The sequence below is a fragment of the Cucurbita moschata genome, unplaced genomic scaffold, assembly GCF_002738365.1.
Source record: "Cucurbita moschata cultivar Rifu unplaced genomic scaffold, Cmos_1.0 Cmo_Scf00073, whole genome shotgun sequence".
NCBI lineage: Eukaryota > Viridiplantae > Streptophyta > Magnoliopsida > Cucurbitales > Cucurbitaceae > Cucurbita > Cucurbita moschata.
In genome coordinates, this window is record NW_019268589.1 from 373,467 (window position 1) to 385,364 (window position 11,898).

The 11,898-nt window shown below is 35.8% G+C and overlaps 1 protein-coding gene across 2 annotated transcripts in view; it reads right to left on the reverse strand.

Moving 5' to 3' along the window:
- Positions 1-1,942, reverse strand: part of LOC111438324 (zinc finger CCCH domain-containing protein 13-like) — a 16,390-nt gene extending 14,448 nt beyond the window's left edge. Inside the window, exons 1-2 of one of the 2 annotated variants that reach the window (XM_023076224.1) lie at positions 1,659-1,942; positions 98-1,535 (exon numbers count right to left, since the gene is read on the reverse strand). In XM_023076224.1, the coding sequence (XP_022931992.1) occupies positions 98-1,425 (1,328 nt within the window). In that variant the 5' untranslated portion in view covers positions 1,426-1,535; positions 1,659-1,942. The remainder of the gene's footprint in view (positions 1-97; positions 1,536-1,658) is intronic. The other variant, XM_023076223.1, reaches the window with a different exon arrangement.
- Between the last annotated feature and the right edge of the window lie 9,956 nt (positions 1,943-11,898).

An 11,898-nucleotide genomic window follows, 5' to 3' on the forward strand; every position in this document is an offset into this window, starting at 1 on the left:
GGGGGGGGGGAGAACCACCAACAATGAACGCTATTTGAAAACAATAATTTAGGTAGCAAGGGAAAATGAAAACTGTAAAGAAAATCATATGGTGTACCCTTCATTATCTTGAGCACGAGACCTGAAGCGAGGTTCTCTATTTGCCACTTGAGGGCTTCCCCTTGAACGTTGCATCCTTCTCCGATGCTGAACACCATAATTATAAACTTCTCTCTCTCTGTCTAAAGTCCCTTCAACATCTACACATCCCTCATCTGACTCTTTTTCATGACATCTACTACGCTTTTCTGGTCGATCTCCCTCAATGTCTGTATCCCTTTCTTTCTTCCTGTCTCTACCCTCTCTATCAGCATTTTTCCAGCTATCAAAATCCTTTTGCTTTTTTTGCTCTGAAATTGGGTTGTCCTGCTCTAACATTCTTGCAGACACTTCACCTGACTCCTTTTCAAGGTGTGCAGTCTCCTTATCCATCCCATTCCATGATTCTCTCTTCACATGGTCTTTTTCCCTTTCACGAGGCCTTTCCTTGTCTTTCGAGGTATCTTTCCGGTCCCTCTCCCACCTTTCCGAATCTCTCTCTTCCTTTGACAAGTCTTTGGGCTCAACATTGCTGTTCGTTGCTTGAGTACTGCTCCTATGATCATTTCTTTCCTTATCTTTATCTCCCCAATCCCTCTGCTTTGTATCTTTCCTTTTCCTGTCCTTCTCTTTAAATTTATCCTCCCCTTTTGAATCTATTTTATTCTCTCCAACAGCCTCCCTTGTTTCAACATAATCTTTCTCCTCAGTAGTTAGGGCATCTTTTACAGCCTCGGCTGCACTCTGTGAACTGGTGCGTGAAACATGCCAGGGTTCCAAGCTTCCAACAGAAGCTTCAGGATATCTTTTCCCTCTATGGTAATCTTTTGATTCTTTCCAGTTTAAGTGATTGGTTGCTGATCCATACATCTCTTTTTCTGACTTCAATTCACCCTTGTAATCGTGATAACCATCTCTATCATCCAATCTGCCTTCGTATCTCATTTCCTTCTCCAACTTCACAGCTTGAGAATCCCTCCTTTCATCACCAAACAGCTCTCGAGCCTCCACTCTTGAATCTCGATTCTCAAATCTATTGTCCCCACCGTCCTTGGAGTCCCGCAGCTCTGGCCTGCTTTCCGAAGCAACAGAGTGATCTACATGAGGATCATTAGAAGACGAAGGCATTCGAAAAATCGAGTGCGGGGGGGATCTCCTATCTCCCTCACGGGATTCCGTGCGGGGTATCTTCGACAATGGGGCGTCTTGACCCATCTCAAAGGAAGGACGATACTGCATTGGAAGTGAAGAAGAAAGCTTGCGATAGGGACTGGAATCATCGTGTGGATATTTGGAAGATGAGGAGTGACCCCCATCATCATGGGACCTCTTCGGGGCGCCACTCATCGGCGAATAACGCAGTTCAGCCGATTTAATCAATCAAACAAACAGCAGCAGCAACACAACACACAACAACAATGTTTCTAAAATTCAACCCAGTGGTCCAAATCAACCTGCTAGAAAGAACAGAGATCAAAGCCTTCAAAAGCAAGAACAAATTCCACAGGGGAATTATCGCAAACAGATTGCAGGCAAAGAACAAGAAAAAATAGATTGGAAAAGGCAAGAAAAACCATCACCTTGGACTCCAATAGATGCCACAAACTCCGAGTGGGCGAAGGAAGGAAAATGAAATTCCTTATGAAGATTTGGGTCGTGGAACATGGAGTCCTGGCGGGGGGTGTTGGTGTGGGGTTTGCGTGGGAATATGCATAGAATTGGTTGAGAGTTGAAAGGGAAGTAGGCAAAATTGGGGACCCAAATTCAGTGAATGGGCCAATCAACAGTGGAAGGAGCAACGGCGACACTCACTGCCGCTCAACGATGAAGATCTGTACTCTCAATTTCTCCACCGTGAAGTCTGTGCCTATATTTTATTTTGTTGTTGGTAAATCTATTGACATAGATTCGGACTATTGAACAGATATTTATAGTAGCAATTGAAGGAAGTCTTCCAAGCAAGATACTTTTCTATTGAAATTAAATATTTTGTTTTTTAAAATGTGTCAGTTACCCTTTTGGAACTTGATGAAATAAGGAGTTGGGAACATAATATCATGAGATAGAATTTACTCCGATTCGGGACTTGAACAATGGGGCCCCGCCCTCTCATTATCCCGAGAAGGACTTGGTTTATGATTGGATCATAAACAAATTGTTCATTAGAAAATTAATGGTACTTAGTGAAAGAAGTAATTGCATGGATAAAACGGACTTTTGACCCATCTGTAATTATGAATAACTCGTGAAGGTTCGACTTGCTTATAATGATTATAAAAATGGACATAACTTGTCCCGTAGTGCATAAAAGTACAACTCTAAGTTATAGTGGAGTGACGTTTAGTTAATGAATGGAAGTTGATTAATTAAAGAGTTTAATTAATTAATTTTATATTATTCGAGTTTATAATCTGTATGTCCATAAAGTCTCCTTGCTAGCTCATAGTAACGCTAATTAATTAATTTTATATTATTCGAGTTGATAATATTTAGGTCTATAAAGTTCTCTTGCTAGCTCACAGTAACGCTAAAAAGTCTAATTTATTTGAAAGAAAATTTGAAATATTCTAATTAATATTTAATTTATTTCAAAGAAAATTTGAAATATTCTCATTAATATTTAATATATTAGATATGTTAAATGTAAATGAGAAAATAAATTTAATTTAAAAGTCAAATTAATATTTAATATATTATATATATTAAATAAATAGAGAAAATATATTTAATTGGGAGGGTTCATATTAACCTTTTAATATATTAGATATGTTAAATATAAATAGAGAAAAAGATATTAGGAAAAGTTTAAATTAATATTTAATATATTAGATATATTAAAAGAAAAAAAAATATATTTATTGTATTTGATACAACTAAATATTAAATTAATATATTTTGATATAATAAATAAAAATATATTTGAAATTTAAATTAAATAAAAATATATTTAAAATTTAAATAAAATTTAAATTAGTTAAATATATATTAAAATATCTTATAATATTTAGATATGATTTGTAGAAGATATTATATCCTAATATATTAAATATGTCTGGGGAAAGATTTTCCAAGAATTCTAGTAAATAGGACTTTCGGGTGGAGCCAAAGACATACGAATCTCTCCTACTTCTTCTAGAGAAAGAGTTTTTCGAAACTTTCTTCTCCAATCTCTTTGAAATTTTCTTTCAAGAGCTTCTCACAAGCCTTGACCTTGTGTTCGAGTCATAGCAAGGGATCTTGTGAGATGTGAAAGAACTTTTGCATGATTAGAATAATTTAAGGAGCCTTGCAAGCTAGGGTTTCTACAAAGGTAGAGTTCTTAATCTCGCTTTGTTTTAATTGTTAATAAAATAAAAACGGTTCTCAATGCTACCGCTACGTGGATGAAGAGTTCATTCCCTTCAGTCCGCCCCATGGAGACTCGCCCCAAATGGAGGAGGGAATGAGAAGAGATTTTTTTTTTCTCGTTAAATAAACACCTGCGGACGGGGGAATGAAAAGGGGGCGGAGATAGGGATGGGGGTAGTATACTGTCTCCACCCCGCCCCGTGGATATTTAACTATATTAGAAATTAAAGAAATTACTTTATACCTTCATCCCATAGCCAATCTTAAGCGTAAAATTCAATAATTGTACGAGTCTATTATCTAAATTTTTTTTAAGAATAAAGATATGGCATGTTTTATGAACAAAGATTTAACTATTTTAGGAATAGATCTGTGTCACAAATGTACAGTCTATATTATCTGACCTCTATTATAAATACCCTTTTATCCCACCAAGTTTTTATCCCAAATAAAGCAAAGTGTACTGATATTACATTAGGAAGTGTCTTGTAATCTTTTCTTGATTAGTATTAATAAAAAGTGTGAGTGTTTCCCACGAAAGTATTTCTTCAACAATCTAGTATTAGAGCAAGATGGGTATTGTCTAATCTTTTGAATTTGTTAGTATGCTCTGTGGTTATTTCTCATCTCCCACATCATAAAAGCATCTTTAAAATGGCTAGTGAGTGAGTTTCTTCTTATCATGAGTAGTCCATGACTCTATAAGTTTTGTGTCGAAAATGTTTGTTTGGTATTATTGAGGTACTGTCAACACGATGGGTTGTGTCGAAAATGTTTGTTTGGTATTATTGAGGTACTGTCAACACAATGGGTAATCTCAAAGTCATTGAACGTGTAATAGTAAAATAATAATAATAATAAATAAATAAATAAAAATTATTATTATGTTTAAAAAAATAATAATAAATAAAATAAAAGTCACCCTTCAAACAGAAATGAAAAAGGTCAGATTTGAGAAAACAGAAATGCCTCTATTTAGAGGAGATGATGAAAATTTACATAGGAGAAAAATTTGAAATTTCAGTAAGATATACCTCAGATCTCTTTTCTCTTGTCCAATTATTTAGTTTTATTTAGCAATTTACCTAAAGATAATAGAACAAAATGTAACAAACAAAAATAAAAAGGAAGGTCTAAGTAAACCACAAACTAAAAAATAAAAAGGTTCAGATTTAGTTTATCTAACCAACAAAAATAAAAAAAAAAAAAGGTCTAAGAAAACACAAACAAAAAACAAAAAGATTCAGATTTAGTTTTTCTGATAGGTGAGTGTTTTCTTTTATTTTATTTAATGATATTAATTTTGTTACCATTAGTTAGTTTTGAATTAGGAATTAAAGTCATCTCAGAAAAAGTAAGAAATGATTAAAAGATTAAGGAAATAAATATAGAGAGGAGATGGTGAATATAATTGAAATTATTTGAAAAAAAATGTTATATTAAACACAGTAAAAAGAGAAACTAGAATATCTAGAAAATGTTAATGGGTATTAAATGGTTTGTATGAAAATAATAGTCTAACAAACATATATAAATATTTCAAGACTTAACTCATGCAAAGATGGTAACAAAGAATAACACATGGATCAATATAAATTAGAGAAACAATTTTGTAGAAGTTCAAACTTGAAACGAATGTCATGGGCTCACATATGATGACTTGGATTTCAATGAACTTTTATGAAGGATAACGTCGGGACATCGGCCTCAGCTAATCAAATAAGTGACTTTACTATTGGCATGGTTATATTTGATGTTGACACATGCCCCGTGGTTCTACACGTGTCATATATATTGATATGTGTGAATTGTCTGTGGATCAATATGCTTCTTATATGTTATGTATATGTTATAATATGTGAACTGTATGATAATAATTATGGTACGATGTGTTTAATGATATGTTTGAGATATGATACGAGAAGGATGCACCAAACAAAATGTAACAACAGGAGTAAGATGCATTCATGAAACGTTAAAGTTAGGTAACATACCGAAGTGCTATGGATAGGAGAGATTGATTAAAGAATAGGTTATGGGTAGAAAGGGATAGGTTTGTGATAGATTGATAGAACGATAGCGTTATGTTACGTTCCGGTGATGATATAACTAAGGTACGTTCACGTAACGATATGACTGTCATAGGTATAAGAACGTTAAGGTTATGATAAGTTAGGGAACGATATGACCACGAAGTATTTACAATATGACATGTTTATGATACAATATATTGTGATGTGATATGTTATGTTTAGATTGTTTTGTGTGACCATTGAGGTAATTGTTGTATGACTTGCACATTATGAAATGACATGTTATAAGCATGGAGCGTTATGTTATGTTTTCTAAGTTGTATGTCTACAACATGTTATGAATGATATGATATCACGATAAATGAAATGAAATATAACCCGTTAGAATTATGCATGATATGAGAATTGAAACATGAGAAGAGATATGCTGTGAATGTAAAACGATAGTGGTGTTATATTTAATAATGTCAAAAATGGAAAAATATTGAGACCTCATGCATTATGTGTACTCATACATTGCGCGATACCTCTAATTCATCATGATGGGTAGAGGTACGATCATTTTGTTTTACATAATGCTGTCGTGGCGGTTACTAGTTCTAACGGGTGTTTGGTCTAAGGAGCTCCAGAGTATGCTCGCCCAACAAGAAAAATGGCCCAGCAGTGTGCGAACTGACTGGTGAGTCTATACTCGCACGTATGGGTTGTGTGTAGAGTATATGGTATATATTCAAGTTACCCATTAGGACAGTACCGTAGAAAATAGATGGAAAGGATAGGTCCCGTCATTACATTCACATGTTCTTGCATTTAACCCCAATAGTGGGTCACTAAGTATTTCTTTAAATACTCAAGCCATGTGCTACTACATTTTTCAGGTTAAGGCAAGACATTCCTGTACGGCTGACGACGACATCGCAATTCGAGACCATGACACATGCATAGGATAGTGGTATTTAGTCTCTTAGACTTAGGCTAGAATATGATGTTTTAAATTTAAATGTTTATTTATTTTATTTAACCTTTTGTTGTGTCGTTTTAAAGGTGTTTTCGAAACACGTAAGTCTATGATTGTGTTTTAAGACAAATGTTACGTTTTCTGGAATTTAAATGAAGTCTTTTCGCATTCAATGTTCATGATATATATACAGTAGCGACCTTAAATTAAGTAGAAAATTTTGGGTCGTTACAGAAAGAATCAAGAAACTCAATAGCAACAAGTACAACACGTGAGCAACATGCATGATTTCTCATTCACAAGGACAAGATCTTTGGGAGGTCGTTGACAGAAGTGAAATTACGTTGCCAAAGATTCTAATGATGCCTTGTGCAATGGAGTATTAAAGCGAGCAAAACAATGTTTGCCTTGAAAACCACAATCGAAGAAGAGATGTTGGAGCACATTCAGGATGACGAGTCACCGAAAGATGCATGAGACAAGTTCGTGATATTTTTTTTAAAAGAAGAATGAATTGTTATCAATCTCACAATGAGACATGACAATCACTTGTAAAGTCAAACTCATCATTCGAGTTTCTTCAATGACAAGACTAGCAGATGTTAAACTAATGGCAAACCTAGCAGATGTCAAACTCATCTTTTGCAAGCGGATTTTCAAAATACAACGTCCCCTAGATTGATCAATCAAGAGATACAAGGCTCGACTTGTAGCTTGAGGGATCTCTGAACAATATGAATTAGATTATGATGAAACATTTAGTCCCGTGGGGAAGATCACTACCCTATGAGTTTCACTAGTACTTGCGACAAGTAAAAATTGGAAATTATAGCAAATGGGCGTGAAGAATGCTTCTTACATGAAGAGTTGGACCGAGAGATATACATGAACCAACCAAAGAAATTTGAGAATGTAGTTGGAGTCATTAGTTGGTAAATGCAAAATCTGAAGATATGTCCAAGATACAATCGACTACTACGGTATTTTGTACAAAAGAAGCAAAGACTACAAGCTATTTAGATATTGTGATGCTGACTACGTAAGAAACCACAATACCGGAAGATCATTGAGTATATGCTGACTACTCCATTTTCCAACCGTTATAAGGGCGGTTGTTTTTGTGAAAAGTGCTTAGAAATCACATTGGGGAAGTATTCAATTAAGTGCATTCACTCTCCTTCTTCAAGTAGCTGTCTTGCTTTGCTGGTAGAGCGCATGGCTTTTAACCATGTGGTCGTGGTTCGATTCCCCCACCCATCAAGGATCAACACTCATAGAACATCCCATCCAACGATCACAGGAATCAGTTTCCATAGAAAACCACGAGCTCAAATTAGGGGTTGTAAATGACCACGAAGAGAAATAGAATGTTTGAAATCTAATGTTCTCTAATGTTTTCACAATTTTAACCTCCTTAGATATCGAGAACGAATGTCCCAAACATTGACAACGAGCTAAGTAGCCACCTTAGACTTTTTGTTAAGAAATACTGGTAGTGGAGGTTATGTATGAAATTTGTTGTCATTGGATAAGGATAAGTAGGTAAACCAAGGAACGGTGTAGAATGACCATAATGTCCCTAAGGTAATCTACCATCGGTTCATGGCCTAGATGACCTCCAAATACTATTGAAACTCTGTATTAGATCTTATTTTATGATGTTTGATGATGTTATGAAGTTAGAACGGTGTAGAATGACCATAATGTCCTTAAGGTAATCTACCATCGGTTCATGGCCTAGATGACCTCCAAATGCTATGAAACTCTGTATTAGATCTTATTTTATGATGTTTGATGATGTTATGAAGTTTGAAAGCCATTAAAATACCTTAAGTAGCAAAACCAAGAATTAGGGGTAAAATGACCAAAATGCCCCTAGGACTACTTATGATATTTGAAAGTCTAGACGTGCTCCAAATGACCTACTATTTTCTATAAGACCTATTCTAAAGGACATAAGGATAAGTTCAAGAGATCAAGTTGATTAGATCAAGTTTGAAACCTAAACCTAGATAGAACCTAAAAAACACGAAAAGGAAACACCTCAAGATTCAAGACCCTTCTAGAACTTTCTAGAGAATTCATTAGGAATCTATGACTTTCTAGAATAACTCATGCTAGTTCTTATGATGGGTTCATATAATTATGAATGCATGTTACAACTTATGCCTCAAGGAATTTAGAACCCTAGATATTTACAAGATTGGGAACCAAGAACAATTACATACAAGCTCTACAACTACCCAAGTAAGAAGAATACTAGGTACCACTTAAGAACAAGGGACCAAGGTCCTCAAATAAAGAAATTCAAGAATGCTAGGTAATACTCTGGTCATGTCCAAAGTGACCCATCACCTCTCACCACGCGATGCTTTTAGAGGCACAAGTTTTCCTCTTCTAGGTGAGATGTCCTGCACCATATTTCCTTTGCAGGATGTCATGTTTGTTATGTTTCCCTCACCTAGATGAGATGTCCTGCACCATGTTATGGGTACCTAAAGATTTGCAGGATGCCATGTTCATGTATGCACCGAGCATGTGACCTTTATGGTTTATCATGGGAGTAATCTAGGGCCACGATGAAACAAGAAGAGAGTAAGTTACCTTAGCCACGAATCAAGAACCTCCTAAGAGCTCCCACGGTACAACATGCTCATGACTTAGACTATGTTGCTTGGAACGCATGAAGACTTGAGCTTAGGTGTTTAGACTATGCTGCTTGGAACGCATGAAGCATTGGGCATTGTATTCAGGTTGTATCGCAGGGCAAGCCCTAGACGCAGGATTTGACTACATCACTTGGAACGTAAGAAGTCTTGGATGTAGGTTATCAGACTATGCTGCTTGGAGCGCATGAAGCCTTGAGCATAGGTTTTCGGACTGTATCGAAGGGCAAACCCTAAGATGCGGGTTTAGACTACATCGCTTTGAATGCACAAAACCTTGGACGTAGGTTAAGACTATGTCGCTTGGAACACATGAAGCTTGGACACAGATTGTCAAGTTCATGTCTGATACCGTAAATTCTAGGGGGAGTGTCTTGGAGAGAGAATCATGAACAGAACAAGACTCTAGAAAGTACCAAGAACAAGAGAAAGATCAAGGACTAGAACGTGGGTCAAGATCCAAGTTACAAGGACAAGAACCAAGAACCATAGTACTAAAGCCCTTAGGATAACCAAGGTTTCAGAAGGATCAAGGTCCTTAAGATAGATCATGATAAGAACCCCAAGTCAAGAACAAAAACTAGAGGGTCAAAGTACTTACAACAAAAACAATAACAATAAAAGAAAGAGTGTGGTACCCTAGCATATCAAAGACACGATTTAAGAGCTTACAAGTAGGCTACTTACTGAGTCTTGTACTCATTCCGTATGCTCCATTTTTTCAGGTAATAAGAAGTTGGTCGAGGTCGAGAGAGGATTCTCAAGCAGGTTCCATAAACAAGCTTCACCCGTCGTCCTCAACTCTTTTGTTTTAAAATGTTTTGTGTTTATTCTTCATTTTGCATTTTAACTATCACGTGGTGTTTTAAATACTTATAAACTTTATTATGATATAATGTAAATATAATGTATGTTATGTTTTAAATTTGGTTTGTTTTATTTCGCGAAAAATTTACCTATCTTTTGGAGTCATCGAGTCAGCCGGGTCCTTACAAATTTGGACTTGCATGTTTACCTCCCCATATCAAATGTTGACTTTAAAGCAAGAGGCTAAAATATCTTGATAAAATTGATATAAAATAGAATATTTTATCAAATTTAACTTCCACCAACTCAACATATAAAAAATCATTAGTTCGTGGTAAAAGACTTTTATTAACAAATTCATCAAATTTGACAAATTCTTCAAAAGAAAGAATTAGAACTACTCATATCTTGCCTTGAACTAATCCTAGAACACGAATATTATGCTTATATATTTGAATTTAACGCATTCTCTGCAAGTTATCTTCACCCTCTTTCAACCGGTCGTCTTAGCTCAGCTGGTATAGCCATGGCTTTTAACCATGTGGTCGTGGGTTTGATTCCACAGACGGCGAATATCATACATGTTTAGAGATGTCCCTGCCTTAAATCGAGGAGTGGAAGGGATGTATGTCCATTCTCTTCATTTAATGAGTAGAAACTGTCAATGGATCGTAGTAGTTTCGGCTTAGGTTTGGCCCTACAGGTTACAATTGTGTGCTTTATGGTACGTGAATGTTATGCTGCATTTGATGAATTGATATATTTATGATATGATATGATATGTTAAGATATGGTATGTTGAAGGCATGCTTGGGATAGGTTATGTGACTGTTATAGTATATGATATGCTATGTGCATGATGTGAATTGTTACATCTGAAAGTATGAAAACGTTATGATATGATTGACATGTAAAATGACGAATTGACATGAAATACAACCCCGATACATGCATGGAAGATATGATAAATGATATGATATAAAGGAAGACGCTAGCGGGGTTGTAGTATATGATAATGTAAATGGAAAAATGTTGGGACCTCATGCACTATTGTGTGTTCATGCACCGGGGGATACCCCTTCTCCTTCACGATAGTACGGATGCGTACACTAGGAGGTAAAGAAACTATCATTATGTTTACCATAATGCTACCATGATGGTTGTTATTCCTAACGGGTGTCCGACATCAATAGCTACCAGAGAATGCTCGCCCAACAAGAAAGAAGCCCAGTAGGTGTATGAGCCGACGGGTGGGTCCATACTCGCACGTGTGGATCATGTGTAGGAAAGTTAAGTACAAATCCAATTACCCGTTTAGGATAACCACCATAGGAAAATAGAATGTTATGATAGGTCCCACTCATGAAATTGTATGTGATGGTATTTAACCTGGATAGGGGGGTCGCTTACTGAGTATTTTTTAAAATACTCAAGCCATGTGCTACTCTTATTTTTCAGATAAAGGCAAGACTCCCTTGTACGGTTGACGATGGCATCACAATTCGAGATCATGAAACAGGGTTGTTGCATTTATCTTCTATAACTTAGGTTAGGATAGGATGTTTTAAATTTTAATGTTTATTTATTTCATTGTATTGTTTTAAAGATGTTTTCGAAACATGTAAGTCCATGACAGTGTTTTAAGATGAAATTTATATTTTATGATAAAGTTTAAACACTTATTTCTACACAAAATGATTACGCTATGATGACGGTACTGACTCAAGGTAAGTAGAAATCTAGGGTCGTTACATGGTGAGACCTATCGTTTAAACATCATGGCATGACCTTAATCAGCTTTCTAGTCTAGTCACGGTTGGATGTGAAGTACTTCTTTATACATGATCCATGCGTACGAGCTTGAGCCTACAAGGCGGCCTCGCTAATAGGCTATGTCGAACACCATGGAGTGAAGATAAGTTATACCATTTGGTTGCTCGTTGATTGAATTACAGATATGGAGAGGAAGAATTTAAAGTCGCCATCTTTTTAAAGGAAAGCAGGCAGG